Genomic DNA, 19754 nt, shown 5'->3' with positions numbered 1-19754 from the left:
CCCCCCCCCCCCCCCCCCCCCCCCCCCACTGAGTTATGTTTTCTTGTGCTATTTCCTTAATGGCCTCTCTGACTGGATGTGTGCACATCTTTTGCTCATTTCTTATGAGATTGTCTTTTTTTCTTTTGATTTGTAGCAGTTTTATATTTTGGATGCTAACTCCTTACGGATTTCATATTGAAATCATCATTATTACCAAAAACATCTGAATGAACCAGGCATGGAAGTACATGTCAGTTATCCAAGCAACTCAGAGGCTGAGTCAGGAGGATGTCAAGTTTGATGCCAACCTAAATTACATAAGGAAACTTTGTTTCAAAACAAAAACCAAAGGCTGGGGATTACCTAGCATATACAAGGCTGGAAGTCCCATCCCCAGTAGTGCCCCAAATCTGAATAATTTGTTTCTTGACTCTCTTCCAGTGTGGATAGATTATGACTTAGAGTGGCAACAAGTGGGTGTGGCCTGCATCATCCAATCTGATTGGGGGTACATTAATATGCAAATTGTCACAGTGTCTTAGACCTGCCTCATAGGGACATTTTTCACATCCTGGAGAAACTGGCCTCTGTGCTAGCATTCCATACATTCCAGTCTCAGGGCTGTGTGTGTGTGTGTGTGTGTGTGTGTGTGTGTGTGTGTGAGCGCATGTGCGTGTGTGTGTGTGTGTGTGTGTATGTGAGCGCGCGTGTGTGTGTGTGTGAGCGCATGTGTGTGTATGCGCACATCCTCCTGTCTGCTCTGGTCAAGCCCCCAGGCCTTTGCTGCTTTCCAGTGGCCCCAGCCTTCTCTTCCTGGCCCCCCTAATTTACAGGTCCTCATCCTTCTCTGGGTGTGTGCATTTGTCACAATTCATTGAGCTGTCACTGGGGATTTATGCAGTTTATGGGGATTAATTATACCTTGAATGACAGTATGCATGGAGTATGCACCCCTGTCCTTCCAATTTATACCTTTCGATCGTCAACTTCTGACAGGCAGAAACTTGTTTTTCTTTACATCCCATGTCTAATTCTGCTTGAAGATGGGGCTCATGGGTTTGAAGAGAATTATACTTGATTGTTCTTTTCAAAAGTAGTATCACATTTTAGTGAGTATTTCAAAAGTTTCATTTATTAGTCTTTAAATGTTTTCTACACACAGAAGCAGGCACAATTTGCAAGGTAAAAATGTGTCAATTTGGAGAAAGAGGAACTAACTGATTCACTATTATGTAGAAAAGATTTTGCCAGCATTTGTGGTTAGTAAAAAAGCTATATGTTCCGGTAGGGGAATTTTGTTTTGGTATTACTTTTTCTTTCCTGAGAAAAACACAGCACCAAAAGAGATGTTTTGTCATCCTGGGTGCTGGGGTGGTGGGCAGTTGTGGGCAGAGCCTGCAGGGGTGTGGTATTGTGGGGATAGGTACAGTTTTCTAGGGCCTGCTATGTTGGGAGGAGCAGAGGGCCTGAGCAGAGCTGTGAAGCTATAGGTAAGGGGTCCAGTGTCCTCAATAGCATCATTACTCTGAAGTCCCATTTTGCTTATAAAATATCACACACACACACACACACACACACACACTCTCTCTCACACACACACACACACACAATCATGGTTCTTGGTTAAAGGGGAAAAATTATTTTGTGAAAAGTGTTTTGGGACCAGATGCTTATAATCCCAGCTTTGTAGGAGGTGGAGATTGGGAGAATCACAGTTGAAGCAAGCCCAAGCAAAAAGTTAGCAAGCTTGCATCTAAAAGAACAAGATAGGTGTGGTAGATCATGGTTGTAATCTAAGCTATGGGAGGCATAGATAGGAAGATCACAGTCAGAGGCCATCCCTGAACAAAAACAGATGAACCTATCTGAAAAATAACTAGAACAAAAAGGGTTGGGAATGTGTGGCTCAAATGGTAGAATGCTTGTCTAGCAAGCATGCGGATCTGAGTTCAAATTTCAGTCAAAAAGGAAAGGTTTGGGGGGCAGATATTGATCATAAAATGTCATGGAGTCTCCTAGATAAATTCTGAGAGAATCTGAACTATACTTTGTGTTGTGTGGTGTTCTGTTCACCAGCTGGGGAAGGCATTTGGTATTATTCAGTGGGGGTCTCTTAGCTCTTTTGGTTTTTGGAATTGTACACTTAGTGGATAATTACAGTATTTTCTTTTTTCTTCTTTCTTTTTTTCTTTCTTCCTTTCTGCCAGTCCTGAGTGCTGTCCCTGGGCTTCTTAAGGCTAACACTCTACCACTTGAGCCACATTGCCACTTCTGGTTTTTTCTGTTTATGTGGTACTGAGGAATTGAACCCAGGGCTTCATGCATGCTAGGCAAGCACTGTACCACGAAGCCACTTCCCCAGCCCAATTATAGTATTTTCTAACAGACTTCTGATACCCGGTCTGTGCTCATGAAGTGTTTTTTTGTTTTTTTTTTTTGGCCATGGGGTTTGAACTCTGGGCCTGGGCACTGCCCTGGAACAATTCAGCTCAAGGCAAGCTCTCTTCCACTTGAGCCACAGTGCCACTTCTGGTTTTCTGGTGGTTAATTGGAGATAAGAGTTTCATGGAATTTCCTGCTTGAGGTGGCTTTGAACTGTGATCCTCAGATCTCAGCCTCCTGAGTAGCTAAGATTATAGTCGTGAGCCATCTGCACCCAGCTGAAGTGTTGTTTGATAGGAGTCTTGAGTTGTAATCAGATCCAGTAATGTTTTATTGTTGCTTGTGAATTGGTACCTGAGAAAATGTTGTCAGTGATACAAGTTCAACCCTTTTGCCAAAGTGCCTATTATTCCTTCACTTTTACACAGTGCATCCTGTGTGTTTCCTCAGGTCCTGTGTGAGTGTGTTTTGTGTCGTTCCTGTCACTGTGTCACCAATATGTTTTCCCAGTCTTCCTTTCACTTGACATTTTTGAGCCTGCTAAGTAGTGTTTGCAGTTTTCTAACAGCTGCATTACCCAGTAGCAAGGAGTGTACTCTCTGTGCCGTGAAAGTGTTGCTTTCTGAAAGTTGAGTTAAATGTGTGCTTGACATGCTTCCCAGAAATAGAGTCAATATAAAAAATTGCATTTATGTCAGAGCCCTGGTGGTTCATGCCTGTAATCTTAGCTATTCAGTCTGCTGAGACCTGAAGGATAGAAGTTGAAGCTAGCCCAGGCCAAAAAGTCTTTGAGACTTCATCTCCAGTTAACCCCCTTCCCCCTGCAAAACAAAACAACAAAACAAAAACAAAAAATAACTGAGCCAGGCCTTGGTGGTTCACGCCTATAATCCTAGCTACTCAGGAGGTTGAGATCTGAGGATCATGGTTCAAAGCCAGCCTGGGCAGGAAAGTCCATGAGATTCATCTCCTTTTCCCTACCCTCCTTTATCTCTCCAAAGTAGTTCCATATTTCTAGAGGCGCCTCTGTCATTGGCTGTGTGTGTTGATTCAAAATCTCAGTAAACAAGCCAGGCACCAGTGGCTCATGCCTATAATTCTAGCTATTCAGGAGGCTGAGCTCTAAGGATTGAGATTCAAAACTAGTCCAGGCAGGAAAGTCCATGAGACTGTTATCTACAATACCACTAGAAAACCAGAAATGGTGCTATGGCTCAGAGTGGTAGAGTGTCAGCCTTGAGTGAAAAAGCTTAGGGACAATGCCCAGGCTTTCAGTTTCAGCCCCATAACAGCAACAACAATTAAAGAATCTCAGTAAACAAATTATTAGTTTTTTTTAAAGCTAGAGAAATAGCCTTACATGACTTGTGAGATACTGGGTTCTGTAGCTTGGTATAAATCATACCCCAAGGGAGGATGTTGAAAACATTTATATACCAGGAAAATGTTTTATGCAATCTCAATTTTTAAAATGTTCATGCACAACCAAAAGAGGATCTGTTGTATGAGGATGCTTAAGTGTGTGATAAAAGTATAAATGGACCAGATGTGGTAGTACATGTCTAATTCCAGCCCTTGGGTAGCTGGGGCAATAGGATTTTAAGTAGGAGACCAGCCTGGGCTACATAGTGAGAACCTTACTCAAAAAACCAAGGCTTGGGGCTGGGAAGGTGGCTAAGTGTAGAGCGCTTGCTTTGTATGCATGAGGCCCTGGGTTCGATTCCTCAGCACCACATAAGCAAAAAGAAGAAAGCCAGAAGTGGCACTGTGGCTCAAGTGGTAGAACGCTAGCCTTGAGCTAAAGGGCTGAGTGTCAGTGCCCAGGCCCAGAGATTAGGCCCCACGACAGGACCCCCCCCCAAAAAACAAACAAACAAACAAAAATACCAAGGCTTGTGGTAGAACCTTACCTAGTATGCTCAAGGCCCTGGGTTTGACTTACACAAGAAAAAAAGAGTGAATGGAGGGGGGGGGAGAGCTGGGAGGGCAGGGATGGTAAGGGGAAACAAAGGAGGAGGCAACAATGCTTGATAAGAAATATACTCAGCCGGGCGCTGGTGGCTCACGCCTGTAATCCTAGCTACTCAGGAGGCTGAGATCTGAGGATCACGGTTCAAAGCCAGCCCGGGCAGGAGAGACTGTGAGACTCCTATCTCCAATAAACCACCAGAAAACCGGAAGTGGCGCTGTAGCTCAAGTGGTAGAGCGCTCACTTGAGCTAAAGAGCTGAGGGACAGCGCCCAGGCCCAGAGTTCAAGCCCCACGACCGAAAAAAAAAAAAAAAAAGAAATATACTCATTACCTTGCTCATGTAATTGTAATCCCTCTGTACGGTATTTTCACAATAACAAAAACCTTATTAATAGAAAAAAAGAATGAATGGAAAGCAAAGAAAATGCCATAAGAATTAGGCTGGTGGCCATGTCTCATGGGGGGAGGTGGTCCCACCTGGAGAGGATATCAGACTAGGGAAGTTTCTGGGTGCATATGCTTGAAATATAATTTTGTTCAAGTGCCTGTAGTTTTGTGTTTTTATTTTTCAGTGCTGAGGATTGAACTCAGGACCTTGTATGTACACGCTACTACAGCCCTATCCCATGAACCTCCCACAGTATCTTTATACCCTCTTTTGTTCATGTGTAATGTGTTTTCCAGTTCACAATGTTGAGGGAAAACCTGAGATGATAGGCAGAGGCAGACCCAGGGTCCTGTCCTGGTTTGGGTTGTGTGGGGCTGTCGAGGCTTGTTGGCTTTAGTTCTGTAGTGTTTCTGGTGGTGGGTGCATGCCAGGGGTGCTGGAGGTCATATGCAGTTGTGTGCAGCTATGGATGGAGGACTTGCAGCTGGACACTGGAGTACCCCGCTGGCTTCTGCTCCTGGGGTCTGGAAAACTCTCAGGTGGCCCAGCTGTTCTAGTGGTTGCTGGAAAGAGGACCAGGCCCTGAGCACTGGCACCTTTGAGAAGCAGAAGCAATGGTCAGGATCTCTATTGCTGTGGAAAGTGTCCCTTTGTGAAGCCTTCTTATGTAGGAAATGTCACCTTGGACATGAGGAAATCTAGCCTGGGGCTGAATGTGTCTGTCTCAGTGCTGGTGTTTGGCCGAAGGGAGACTGAACCCGTGTTTCCGGAACTTGTGTGTACGTGCAGCTCCTCATCTTAGGGTGGCGAGGGTCCAGCTCACCTTTAGTCTTTGACACAGGCAGATCGGGGACTGGGAGCGGGGTGGGGCCCTGTAGGTACAGCTGAGCAGTGCTAGGAAAGAAGGGTGTCTCCTGGAAGGTTCTGCAGGGGTTCAGATCTGTGCCTCCTGTGGAATGGGCTTCCTCGGGGGAGCAACAGTCCTCGGGGGAGCAACAGGCTGAGTACCAGCTGCTCCCATCCATGGCCTCCCTGCTGAGTGGTGGTAAAACTCCTGGCTCTTCTCTTCACAGTGCTGGCGTAGGAGATACTTTTCCTGGGGTGTAAGGACTTTGGTGCAGGAACTTGTCTAGCTGGCCTGTGGGGTACTGCCTCAGTGCACCCATGAAATACAGCTCACAGAACAAACACCGTGTGAATTTGGTGAAGTCTGGGCCCAGTTCCCAACTAACGAAGACATTTAGAATATGTTCGGGACATCATCTTGGGGTGTCAGGGTATCTAGTCATCAGATGTCCTTGGCTTTTCATGGAAAAATAGGCCCCCAGATTCAGTGAAAATGTGGCAGAAAATGAGGAACTGTCTCACATTCCCTTCCTATGACACACTCCCGGTTCCTGCTTTGGCCTCACGTGCGTAGGTAATGGCACTCCTGCTTGTCCCCGTCCCTGGCCATGAAAGGCCCTGGACCTAGAACTTGTGGATCCTACTGCAGGTCCATACATGCTTGTTTAAATAGACTCTGCCATGTGGCCCAGGACTAATGCTGTCCGTGACTATGGGCCATTCTCCTAGAGGGATCCATTTGGTTGCTGATGCCCACTCTCTACTCTTGCCTTAGACATACATCCTGTGACATATTCTGCCATATTTTCACTTTCCACATGAGGGCACCCTAGAAAACCTGAGTCACTTTCTGAGTCAGCCAACTTGAGCCAGAGGAAGATTAAAAAAAAAACAAAAACAGGGCTGGGAAGGTGGCTCAGTGGTAGAGCGCTTGCCTTGCATGCCAGAGGCCCTGGGTTCGATTCCTCAGCACCACATAAGCAAAAAGAAAAAAAAAGCCGGAAGTGGCGCTGTGGCTCAAGTGGTAGGGCTCTAGCCTTGAGCTGAAGAGCTGAGGGACAGAGCCCAGGCCCAGAGTTCAGGCCCCATGACCGGACCCAAAAAAAAACAAAACAAAAACAAAAGAAAGAAAGAAGCAGGCAATAAAAGTACTGCAAATTGATTAAATTTTGTTAAAGATAAGGGTACTTATGGGGATATATTTTTTTTTTTTTGCCAGTCTTGAGGCTTGAACTCAGGGCCTGGGCGCTGTCCCTGAGCTTCTTTTTGCTCAAGGCTAGTGCTCTATGACTTTGAGCCATAGCTCTACTTCCTGCTTTTTCTGAGTAGTTTGTAAGATAAAAGATAAGAGTCTTTTTGCCTGGGCTGGTTCCCACCACCATCTTCAGATCTCAGCCTCATGAACAGTTAGGATTACAGAAGTGAGCCATTGGCTCCTGGCTCTTATAGGGATTTTAAACTCCTACTTTGTCCATTATTCTAAGATCCCCCAAATGGGTACAACTAGTTTTGCTTTTTTTTTTTGTTGGTCATGGGGCTTGAACTCTGGGCCTGGGCGCTGTCCCTTAGCTCTTCAGCTCAAGGCTAGTACTCTACCACTTGAGCCACTGCACCACTTCCAGCTTTTTTTCTGCTTATGTAGTGCTGAGGAATCGAACCCAGGGCCTCATGCACGTAAGGCAAGCGCTCTACCACTGAGCCACCTTCCCAGCCCTAGTTTTGCTTTTAAACTCTGAAGAAGTCACTGGGCCTCCTTACATGTGACCATTTCCAAAGTGAGAGGCCCAGGGGAGTTCTGGAGGAGGGTTCTAGATGAATTGCCTTTCAACAAGTCCTTCTGGCTAGCGCTGTATCACTTGAGCTACTGAGCCACTTCCAGTTTTCTGGTGTTTATTGGAGATAAGAGTTTCACAGGGTGGGGGGTGGGGGAGTGAGGAGGGGAGGGCTGGGGGGGGGGCGCTGGGAAGGTGGCTCAGTGGTAGAGTACTTGCCTTGCATGCCTGAGGCCCTGGGTTTGATTCCTCAGCACCACATAAGCAGAAAAAAGCCAGAAGTGGGGCTGAGGCCCTAGTGGTAGAGCGCTAGTCTATAGCTGAAGAGCTAAGGGACAGCACCCAGGCCCAGAGTTCAGGCCCCACGACTGACAAAAAAAAAAAAAAAGAAAGAAAAGTTTCACGGACTTTCCTGCTGGGCTGGCTTCAAACCGTGATCCTCAGATATCAGCCTCCTGAGTAGCTAGGATTACAGGTGTGAGCCATCAGCTAGTACTGAGTTTTGAACTTGGCATTGTACTTGCCAAGCAGGTGCTCTACTACTTGAGCCACATCCTCAGCCTTTTTTGGGGTTGGTTATTTTTTATCTTAGGATCTTAGGTTATTAGGATCATGCTTATAGACCCAGACCAGCCAGTAATGTGATTCTCCTACTTGTGCTTTCCTTTGTTGTCTGAATGACAAGTGCATGCCACTGCACCCAGCCATGAGTTGAGATGGGAATCTTATAAATTTTTATACCTGGGCTGACCTTGAACTGATCTCTACTTCCCAAGTAGCTAGGATTATAGGTTTGAGCTATCTTACCCAGCCGAATAGGTCCTTTCAGAATGGACATTGCGGTTCATGGGTAAGTGGGGTGTGGTAGTTGCTGGTCCCTCACTTCTCTGAGTCAGAGGAGCTCATCAGAGGTCAGAATTTTCAGCCCTGAGCTTCAGTTACATGATATCTGAGGAAGACCCATGATTTCTTGCCCATTTTGTGCTCCAGTCACTTGCCCTTTCCTTTAAAGGATCTTTCCTGCTACTCTGAGAGACAGAGAGAGAGAGTGTGTGTGTGTGTGTGTGTGTTATTTTTTGAAAGCTCTTGCATTTTTGAAAGCCCTTGCATTTTGCCTGGGTTATCCTAAACTGTGATCCTCCTCTTTATGTTTGGATAACAGGTGTGAACCACCATGCCTAGCTTTTATTGGTTGAGATGGAGTCTTGAAGACTTTTTTTTCTCTGACTGGCCCCAGATCTCATCATCCTGACCTCCACTTCCTATGTAACTAAGGGTTTTGGGTATGAGCCACTACATCCAGCTCAGTTTCTAATTTTGGCCAAGTCTACTTTATCAGCTTTGATCTTTTGTTAGTTATGTTTTGGTGTTACGTCTGAAAAGTCTTGGCCTAACCCACAGACATGAAAATTTTCTCCTCTATTTTCCTCCAAGTGTTCTGTAGTTTAACTTGTACATTTAGGTTTACATTTCATTTCTAATCAGTGAGTACATGCTATGAGTTCGGGGACTGGCATTGTTCTTTATTTTTTTTTTGTCGGTTGTGGGACCTGAACTCTGGGCCTGGGCGCTGTCCCTCAGCTCTTTAGCTCAAGGCTAACACTCTACCACTTGAGCCACAGTGCCACTTCTGGCTTTTTCTGCTTATATGGTGCTGAGGAATCAAACCCAGGGCCTCATGCACCCAAGGCAAGCACTCTACCACAGAGCCATCTTCCCAGCCCCTGGCTTTATTCTTTGAGTGTGGTTTCTCCATTGTCTATCACAAAGCCCTCTTTGGGTCCACATGGTATGGACTACTCCCACGCTACATAGTGTTAGGAAATCAGAGCTACTTACAGGATTACATGTTGTGATTTGGGAGCAATCCATGAAGAAGACAGATTGAAGAAACTCCAACTCCTTGTGAGCATGTGAAGGAAAATTTGGAGATGCTCAGGGCTGGTAAATACTCCCTGAACTGAGCCTATAGGCCAGAGAGGATTTGGATGAGACGTCCTCAGTAATGAGTTCCAGCAGCTTGGAAGGTGCCCAAGAGGCTGTTGATTGATACGGTGAGGTAAGAGCATCTAAACCACTGCAGGAAGACAGAGTACGCCATGCTCTCTGGTGCAGGACTGTACGGCAGCTGCCCGTGTGCAGGGATCCTGCAGCTTTCTGATGCCAGAGATCTTCCTTGTGATTGCATTCAATGTTGGCAGAAGGGCATGATGTGTTTGTGGAGGGGGGTTGCTAGTTCCAGGCATCACTCACACCTCAACCATGGCCATGTCTGTGAACATGATCCTTTTTCCTTTTTTCTATTTTTTTGGCCATGCTTGGAATTTAGGGTCTCATTCCTCCTTTTCTTTTCTTTCCTTTTTTTTTTTTGGTACTGGGGCTTGAACTCAGGGCCTGGGCACTATCCTTAGCTTTTTCACTCAAGGCTGGTACTCTACCACTTGGGCCATACCTCCACCTCTGGCTTTTAAAAAAATATATAATTTTATTATTAAGTTGTTGTACAGAGAAGTTACCATTTTATAAGTTAGGTAATGAGTATATATTTCTCTTTGGACAATGTCATCCCTTCCTTCCACTTTTGGCTTTTTGATGGTTAATAGTGATAAGAGTCTTGTGGATATATCTGTCTGGACTGGTTTTATACTATGATCTTCAGATTTCAGCCTCCTGAGTAGCTAAGGTTATAGGAATCAGCCACTACTTCCTGGCTCGAAGTCTTTTTCTTAATTAGCATTTGTTTTAAAACATGGGTATGTACTCTAGTAGATTTGTATTTGGATTCATCCCTTCCAGTGAGTGAAACTTCCACAGAGGGTTGTGGGCAAGCTGGAGAGTGGTCAGGGTTAGAGCAAAATGTGTTGTTTTTGTTTTTTGTTTTTTTGGTTGGTTGTGGGGCTTGAACTCAGGACCTAGGCACTGTCCCTCAGGTTTTTCTCTCAAGGCTAGTTCTCTACCACTTTGAGCCACAGCTCTACTTCTGGTTTTCTAGAGGTTTTTTAGAAACAAGAGTTTCATGGACTTTCCTGCTTGAGCTGGCTTCAAACTGTGATCCTCAATCTTAGTTCCTGAGTAGCTAGGATTACAGCTGTGAGCACCAGTATCTGGCTACAATGTGTTTTTTGAGTTGCATCTTTTAGATGCTCATGTGATCAAAGTTCAAGTTGTTCACCAATATGTGGTCATTTGATAATCATTACTGAGCTCACATGCTGTCTTGGAAAATCCTTTTTTTTTTTTGATATTGGGGATTATATCAGGGCCTTGTGCCTACTCTAGACATGCCTCCATGTCTTTTGCTTTTTTTTTTTTTGCCAGTCCTGGTGCTTGAACTCAGGGCCTGGGCACAGTCCCTGAACTTCTTTTGATCAAAGTTAGCACTCTGCCACATTAAACCACAGCACTACTTCCAGCTTTCTGGTGGTTAATTGGTGATAGGAGCCTTATAGACTTTCCTGTTTGGGCTGGCTTTGAACCTTGATCCTCAGATCTCAGACTCCTGAGTATAAGGATTACAGGTGTGAGCCACCAGTGCCCAGCTCAACTCTTGTCTCTTCAGTACATATATGTTTTCATTTTTGTTGGGCATCTTTCTAGCAGTAGAACTGTTGCATTATAAGGTAGCTTTGTACCTTGTTCAGAGGATCTGCCCTAGTTTTGTGGATATAGCCACTGCAAATGTATGGAATTTTCTTATCTGGCCAACGTGTGTGTGTGTGTGGGGGGGGGTGTATTGAAGCTGGAACTCAGGGTCTCATGCTTAATTGGCTGGTGTTCTACCATTTGAGCCACACCCCAGTCTGGTATCTTGCTGATTATTTTGTTGCTGGAATCTCATGGACTTTTCTCTCAGAGCTGGCTTTTAATGCCAATCCTCTGGATCTCAGCCTCCTGACTAGCTAGGATTATAAGCATGAGCTACTGATGTCTGCCTTGTGATTAACTTTTAAACATTTTTTTATTTTTTATTAAGATCATTACTTTGTGATGTCTTCCTGTGGTTACAGTTTGTATTTCCCTGGTGGTTATTGGCGTTGGGCATCTTTTTATATGCTATTGGCATTAGTACCTTTTTTTCCCCCCTCCTTTGGAAGTACTGGGATTTGAACTCAGGGTTGCCAGACTGGTTGCTTTACCACTTGAGCTATATCCCCAGCACCTTTTGCTTTTGTTATTTTGGAGATAGGGTCTCCCCTTTATGCCTGGGGCTAGCCTGGAACCTCAGTTCCCCTTTGTATGAATTTATATAGCCAGGATGAGAGATGTGTGCTGCCACACCCAGCTTATTATTGGTTGAGATGGAGTCTTACTAACTTTTTGTCTGGGCTGCCCTGGAACTATGATCTCCCTTCTCAGCATCCTCCATACCCTCAAGGATTACTAGTGTGGGCCAGTGGTTTTTTGCACATCTTTGGTATAACATCTCTGTAAGCCTTTGCCCCTTCTTCAGTGGCTCCCTCACGCTTGAGTTGTGTTCTGTTTGTTTTCACTAATGGGCAAGTGGGTGATACCTCCTCATAGTGATTCTTTGGGGGAGATCAATGTGCATCTCAGTGCTGGCTCCACAGAGTGGGCAAGGTAATGTCTTGATGGGGGTGGTTCTAGCCACGTGCCATGGCCAGAGTCCACGAGTTGAGTCAGCAGGGCTGCTGGGAGGCCCCATGAACTGAGCAACTGGCCCTATTGGGTGTTCACCTTCTCTCTCCCACAGGCCTGCCAATGCCCCAGGACATTGAGCACAGGCTCTCCGATTCCAGTCGAATGCAGCGGCCCCAGGGGAACCCGCTGCTGCTGTCCTACAGCCTGCAGGAGCTGCTGGCCCGTGATACTGTGCAGGTGGAGCTCATCCCCGAGAAGAAGGGCCTCTTCCTCAAGCATGTGGAGTATGAGGTTTCCAGCCAGGTACCTGGGAGCTGTGTGGAGGGGGAGCTTGGGACAGTTCCAGGCCAGAGTGGCAGGGAGGGCAGACATTGCGCAGGCTCAACAGGTTCCCCTTTAGCTTCCTGCTGTGGGGGCACCCAGTGTCAGAGCCTGATAGATGCAGCACCGAGGCAGCAGGCGCCGTGCTCTACCTGGCATGGGCAGTTTGGCCTTTCAGCATCTTGGTTCACTTAGGATGGGTTTGGAGGGACTTTTGTTCTTTCCTCTTAGTTGGAGGTTGTTAGGCCCACCTTCTCCCTCCCCCCCCACCCCCCCAAGGAGCCCTGGGTTTGCAAGGTCAATGTGGAGCCACACCCCTGAGAAGGGGAATGGAGGGGAAGGCAATCCTGGTGCTACCAAGAGTTCTTGGGAAAAAGGCTTTTGGACATCTGGTCCCAGGACAAAAGTGAGCAGATGTCTTGTCATGGCAGGCTGCAGTGAGTCTCGCAGCCTGGGGCTGCACTACCTTCTGCTGGGAGAAAGGCTGGAGGTGAAGGCAGAACCGCTGCCTCTGGAGCACTTCAGGGACAAGGAAGCTCTCACCGTGGCTTGATTACTATGTGCTCACTCTGTGGCTATAGCTGTGGCTGGTGCAGAAAGCCTTTTTTCCCCCAGGACAGGAGGGCCTCATTGCAGGAAGCTGCCACTTAACTCTAGTAGCTAGCTTCTGGACTTTCATCCATACTTTTTGTTTATTTTGAGATAGTCTGGGTCTGGAGCTCATGATCTTCCTACCTCTGCTTCCCAAGTACTGGGATTACAAGAATGCACCACCATACCTGACTCTTCCAGGCTTTTTGAGCTTTGGTCCCTTAAATAGATGGAGTCCCATGATGAAGGCCTTCTGCCCAGGCACCTGAGAGTGGATGTCCACCTACTCACTAGAGCCAGTGGCAGTGTTATAGCAGTTTTCCTCTGTCTGTGTCCTTCTTGCTACTTGTCTGTATGAGTCTGCAAGATGTAGGCAGGGGTGGAGTGGATATCCTGAGCACACATGGAGATGTAGGTTTTATGTAGTCAATTGGTACTTTGTTTAATTAACTAATTCATTTATTTGTGGTACTGGGGTGTGAACTCAAGGCCTTTGACTTGTGTTTGCTAGATACCACTTGAGCCGCACTGCCAGAGAAGGTTGCAGTTGAGGCCAGCCTAATCTAAAGCTTGAGACCCTCTTTGAGAAATTAAAAGCAAAAGGGTCAGGGGTATAGCTTAAGTAGTAGAGCACCTCTCTAGCAAGTGTGAGTCCCCAAGTTTAATCCCCAGTACAGAAAAATAGAAAGGAAAAATGTCTTATCAAGACAAAGAGCTATTCACACTTTAAAAACTATGTTTCATATATGAAAGCATTAGAGGATTTTTATTTTTGGTAAAGGCCTGCAGCGCAAGGATGAGGAATTGGGGTGTTGTTTCTGTGGTTTCTGTTGCATGGTGGGAGAACGAAAGAGGGTGATGAACTCTTGGTTTCTGATGTGTAGTCTGATCACTGAACTCTCATTTTGTAGCGCTTCAAGTCCTCTGTGTATAGACGTTACAATGACTTCGTGGTGTTCCATGAAATGCTGCTCCACAAGTTCCCATACCGCATGGTGCCAGCCCTTCCACCCAAGAGAATGCTGGGAGGTGAGGTGGTGCAAGCTCCCTGGTGGGGTGGAGAGGGCAGAATTGAGCCTTTCTCCTGGAGGAGGGCTGTTATATCTCATTGTGGACTCTAATCTTTCCAGTGCTCCTGCCTTACAGTCAGTATAGGTTGGTCAAAAGGCCTTGGTAGACATAAACCTCTAGCCATCCTATGACGAAAGGGGGGGGACTGGCTTTTAGCATCCTTGGTCCAGTGGTTCCTTTTGGCAGGATAACTTGAGATGCAGGGAGTGCTTGAAACCAGGTTTTTAGACCCAGGCCTAAAGTCCAGGAGTGCCATGTTAGGTCCAGATACTTATCCTCATATACCAGACATGGAGAAGGGCAGAGAAAGATTTACTCCAAGGCAGCCATGGGAAGATAGCACTTTAGTACATGTTCAGCATATAGACATTGGCTTCATAAATAAGGAACATTGGGGATGGGGTGAGAAAGGAATGAGAGAGTTAATGCAGTTCCAGGTCAGAGTGTGGCCTGGTTGACCAGCAACTCAGTCTTTATCTCTGGAGAAGTTGTTAGCTCTTTAGAACTGAACTGGGAACTGGAACAAGTTGCCTGGTGGTTGGTCTGCTGAACTTTTGGCTGTTCTGTTTTAGATAAGAAGGCCTTTTCTGTGGAAGGGGCAGCTGGTCTTCTGTCACAAGATACTTATCTGTAACTCCTGTTCTTCCTGGAGCTCAAGTAAAGTGACTGCGGCAGGGAACAGCTCAGATCAAAGAGCACAGATCCCAAGTTGGGGGCTGGGTGTCCAGTTCTTAGTTAATTTGCAGGCCTAGAAAAAGCAGCTTTTTGGCAGTCTTTTATACTCTCCCTCACCCCCAATTGAGTTTGAAGCTTTTTCAGTCTTGAGGGAATTAGGCTTCCATGGTAAGACAAAGAGCTGGAATGTAAGTAAAAAGTACTTGTAGCTGGGCGCTGGTGGCTCACGCCTGTAATCCTAGCTACTCAGGAGGCTGAGATCTGAGGATCGCAGTTCAAAGCCAGCCCAGGCAGGAGAGACCGTGAGACTCCTATCTCCAATAAACCACCAGAAAACCGGAAGTGGCGCTGTAGCTCAAGTGGTAGAGCGCTCGCCTTGAGCTGAAGAGCTGAAGGACAGTGCCCAGGCCCAGAGTTCAAGCCCCACGACCGACAAAAAAAAAAAAAAAAAGTACTTGTTTAAGCCTAAAACTAAGCTGGGTGCTGGTGGCTTACGCCTGTAATCCTAGTTACTCAGGAGGCTGAGATCTGAGGATCATGGTTCAAAGCCAAGCCGGGCAGGAAAGTCTGTGAAACTCTTATCTCCAGTAAACCACCAGAAAACTGGAAGTGGTGCTCTGGCTCAAGTAGTAGAGTGCTTGCCTTGAGCTGAAGAACTGAGGAACAGTGCCCAGGCCCAGAGTTCAAGCCCTACAACTGACCAAAAAAAAAAAAAAAAAGCCGGGGCTGGGAAGGTGGCTCAGTGGTAGAGCGCTTGCCTTGCATGCCTGAGGCCCTGGGTTCGATTCCTCAGCACCACATAAGCAAAAGAAAAAAAGCCAGAGTGGCGCTGTGGCTCAAGTGGTAGAGCGCTAGCCTTGAGTTGAAGAGCTAAGGGACAGCGCCCAGGCCCAGAGTTCAGGCCCCACGACTGGACCCAAAAAAAAAAAAAAAGCCTAAAACTAGAAACACTATTATAAAGCAGAACATAGAGGAAAAAAGTCAGGACTGCTGGGCTTTTCTTGCCTGTAATCCTACCTACTCAGGAGGCTGAGATCTGTAGATGGCGATTCAAAGCCAGCCTGGGCAGGAAAGTCTGTGAGACTCTTTATCTCTGACTAACCAGTAGAAAATCAGAAGTGGTGTTGTGGCTCCAAGTGGTAAATCACTAGCCTTGAGCAGAAGAGCTGAGGAACAGTGCCCAGTTCAAAGCCCCATAACTGACATAACTGACAAGAAAAAGAAAGAAAAAAAGAAAAAGAAAGAAAGAAAGAAGGAAAGAAAGAAAGAGAAAGAAGAAAAGAAAGAAGATCAGGACGCCCAATGAAATACATTGTATAGGAGGCCTTTGCCAAAAGATAGCAGTTTGCTTTTTGTCAGTGGAATCCCTGGAAGGGCTTGAAGACAGATGGCCATGTATGTATAAAGAAGCCTCTTAAATCTGTTGGGCTTTGTTTATTTTTGGAAGGGCCTTCACAAGTGACTCCATGTGAATTTTGACAATTTCCCCTATTATTCGATCAGTTTTTCTCAAACTGTCTCTGAAGAGCTTTCTGAAGATTTTGCCAATTAAACACTCTGCAGCTCTTCAGAGTTCCTTGTTGCTGGGATTAGCTTTTTCTCAGAGGATCTGGTCTTGTTCCCTGTAGGAAGGGAAGGGAAGGGCAGGGCAGGGCATATCTGAGTCAGTACAAATTGAAAGCATAAAAAAATTAAGGCTGGCTTACCTGACATTTCATTAAGTCTAATTGTCCTAGAAGCAAATGTCCTAGCATCTCAAAATTCTGCCCAGGTTGCTCTTGTTAGAGACTGTCCTGCAGAATGTCAGCAGACCATGTCTTTAGAGTTTTGCAAGAAGAAATTTTTTTTTTGGGGGGGGGCCTCCGGTCATGGGGCCTGAACTCTGGGCCTGGGCGCTGTCCCTCAGCTCTTCAGCTCAAGGCTAGCGCTCTACCACTTGAGCCACGGCGCCACTTCCAGCTTTTTTTTCTTTTGCTTATGTGGTGCTGAGGAATCAAACCCAGGGCCTCATGCATGCAAGGCAAACGCTCTACCACTGAGCTACCTTCTCAGCCCCAAGAAGAATTTTTTATTTTTATTTTTTTGTTGGCATGGGCACTGTGCCTGAGCTCTTTTGCTCAAGGCTAATGCTCTCCTACTTTGAACCACAGTGACACTTCTGTTTTTCTGGTGGTTAATTGGAGTTAAGAGTCTCATAGACTTTCCTACCTGGGCTGACTTCCAACCAGGATCCTCAGATCTCAGCCTCCTGAGTAGGTAGGATTACGGACATGAGTCATCAGCGCCTGGCTAGAGTCATTTTTAATGTGATCATCTGCAAATGCTCCAGAGAAGGGCCAAAACTGTCATGCTGGCAAATTCTTTAAAGCACTATAGCAATTGACAGAACAGTGTCCTTCCTCCCATTGTACACTGCAAGTTAGGATAACGATGATGATTGACAGTATTACACTAGCAGGTACTGTCCTTCTGACATGAGTAAAAGACTTGATCACTGACAGTTTTAAGTTAGAGGGGATATTTGCTTGGTAAAGTTTTTCTCTAAGCTTTACATTCTAGACTTCTATACTTAGGGAGCCTGAATACATTGAACATATGAAGAAGCCAGCAACAGTTAGTGTCAATTACACACATGTCACACATACCCATTTCTGTAGTTTTACTCCTGGAGCAAAATTTAGGATCTTTGTCTTAGTAAGACATCACAGACCCCTGTCTCTTACAAGTCAGAGGGAACAGTTCCAGAGCCCTAAATATTCTTTAATTTCTTGTATAAGTGCAACTTATGTATACAGTAACACTCATTTAATTAAGACCAGTAGATGTAAGGCCAGATTTTAAATAGCAGGATTGTACAGATGGAATGGTAGTGTGTGTGTATGTGTATGTGTGTATGTGTGTCCATTCATCCTAGGGCTTGAACTCAGGGCCTGGGTGCTATCCCTCAAGCCTTTTTTTTTTTTTGGGTCCCGTCATGGGGCCTGAACTCTGGGCCTGGGCACTGTCCCTCAGCTCTTCAGCTCAAGGCTAGCACTCTACCACTTGAGCCACAGTGCCACTTCTGGCTTTTTTCTTTTTGCTTATGTGGTGCTGAGGAACCGAACCCAGGGCCTCATGCATGCAAGGCAAAAGCTCTACCACTGAGTCACCTTCCCAGCCTCACCTCAAGCTTTTTTATTGTTCAAGGCTAGTGCTCTGTCACTTGAACCACAGCTCTACTTCTGGCTTTTTCATGGTTAACTGGAAATAAGGGTCTTACTTTTCTTCCTGAGCTAGCTTGGAATCATGATCCTCACATCTCAGCCTCTTGAATAGTTAGGATTACAGGGGTGAGTCACTGGTGCCCAGCCCAGTGGCAGAGTTTTTATCTTCAACATACTTATTACCAACAGCAGAAATGCTAAAAATTTTTACTGACCATTTTATCTCCTTTAGGTCAGACACAGTAGATTAGTAGCATTAGCTGCTTATTTCACCTGTACTAAACTTGCATGCTTTGGCTCTCTAACTATGTTTAGGTCAATAATTCAGTTAAGAACACTTAAAGCAGTTTGTTTTTCCACAGTTGTAAATTACTCACTTACAAGACTTCCAGCTGGGGGCTGGGAAGGTGGCTCAGTGGTAGAGCGCTTGCCTTGCATGCATGAGGCCCAAAAAGCCGGAAGTGGCGCTGTGGCTCAAGTGGTAGAGCGCTAGCCTTGAGCTGAAGAGCTAAGGGACAGCACCCAGGCCCAGAGTTCAGGCCACACGACTGGACCCAAAAAAAAAAAAAAAACAAGACTTCCAGCTGGGCACTGGTGGCTCATGCCTGTAATCCTAGCTACTCAGGAAGCTGAGATCTGAGGATCATGGTTCAAAGCCAGTCCAGGCAAGGAAAATCCATGAGACTCATCTCCAATTAACCACCAGAAAACTGGAAGTGGCGCTGTGGCTCAATTGGTAGAGCTCTTGAATTGAACTGAAGAGCTCAGGGACTGAGCCCAGGCCCAGAGTTCAAGCCCCACAACCAACCAAAAACAACAACAACAAAAGACTTCTAGCTGGGTACTAGTGGCTAAAACCTGTGATCCTAGCAACTCGGGAGGCTAAGATGTAAGGATCATAGTTTCCAGGTAGGAAAGTCTGTGAGACTCTTACCTCCAGTTAACTGCCAGAAAGCAGCAAGTGGAGCTGTGGCTCAAAGTAGTAGGACACTAGCTTTGAGCAGAAGAGCTCAGGTGTCCAGCACTCAGGCCCTGAGGTTTAATTTTAAGCCCTACAACTGACCAAAAAACCTAAAAAACTTACATATAGACAAGTAGTTAAATGAACTCTGATTTAGTTATGATTCAGTTTTCTAGGTAGTTAAAAGCCTGACAAAGAAATGTATTGATCAAGTATAAAAAATTTTACACTAATTTTTGCAAGTATTACTAAGGGCAGAGCCAGAATGGTATTTGAAGACCATCTTCAAGGTTTTAGTTTTGTATCTGTACATTAAATTTTGACCTTATGAATTCTGTGGCTTGTAGATTATAGCCAATTTCATCACATACCTAGAAAAAGTTATTTTATTTTTGGTGCTGGTACTGGGACTTGAACTCAGGGCATTGTGTATTTGCTTGGCTTTTTCACTCCACGCTGACACTTTACCATGTAAGCTACGCCTCACTTCCAGTATTTTGCTGGTTAATTGCAGATAAGAGTCTCTTGGATTTGTCTGGATTTGTTCAACTTACATCCTTAGATTTCAGCTTCCTGAATAGCTTGAATTATATGTGTGAGCCACTGGCATTTGGCTTCTATATCTTTTTTTTTTTTTGGGTTGGTCGTGGAGCTTGAACTCTGGGCCTGGGTGCTGTCCCTCAGCTCTTCAACTCAAGACGAGCACTCTACCACTTAGCTACAGCGCCACTTCTGGTTTTCTGGTGGTTTATTGGAGATAGGAGTCTCACAGTCTTTCGTGCCTGGGCTGGCTTTGAACCGTGATCCTCAGATCTCAGCCTCCTGAGTAGCTAGGATTACAGGCGTGAGCCACCAGTGCCCGGCTTCTGGCTTCTATATCTTTTTTTTTTTGGGGGGGGGGTCCGGTCGTGGGGCCTGAACTCTGGGCCTGAGTGCTGTCCCTCAGCTCTTCAGCTCAAGGCTAGCGCTCTACCACTTGAGCCACAGCGCCA

At 45.9% G+C, this 19754-nt stretch overlaps 1 protein-coding gene across 3 annotated transcripts in view; it reads left to right on the top strand.

Annotated features, from left to right (window-relative positions):
* Positions 1-19754, top strand: part of Snx8 (sorting nexin 8) — a 48920-nt gene that overhangs the window by 16099 nt on the left and 13067 nt on the right. For all 3 annotated transcript variants that reach the window (XM_013023540.1, XM_013023541.1, XM_013023542.1), the window contains exons 2-3: positions 12053-12243; positions 13764-13881. In XM_013023540.1, the coding sequence (XP_012878994.1) occupies positions 12053-12243; positions 13764-13881 (309 nt within the window). The remainder of the gene's footprint in view (positions 1-12052; positions 12244-13763; positions 13882-19754) is intronic.

This window comes from Dipodomys ordii, unplaced genomic scaffold (assembly GCF_000151885.1).
Source record: "Dipodomys ordii isolate 6190 unplaced genomic scaffold, Dord_2.0 Scaffold68, whole genome shotgun sequence".
NCBI lineage: Eukaryota > Metazoa > Chordata > Mammalia > Rodentia > Heteromyidae > Dipodomys > Dipodomys ordii.
This window is presented reverse-complemented; position numbering and strand designations above follow the sequence as displayed.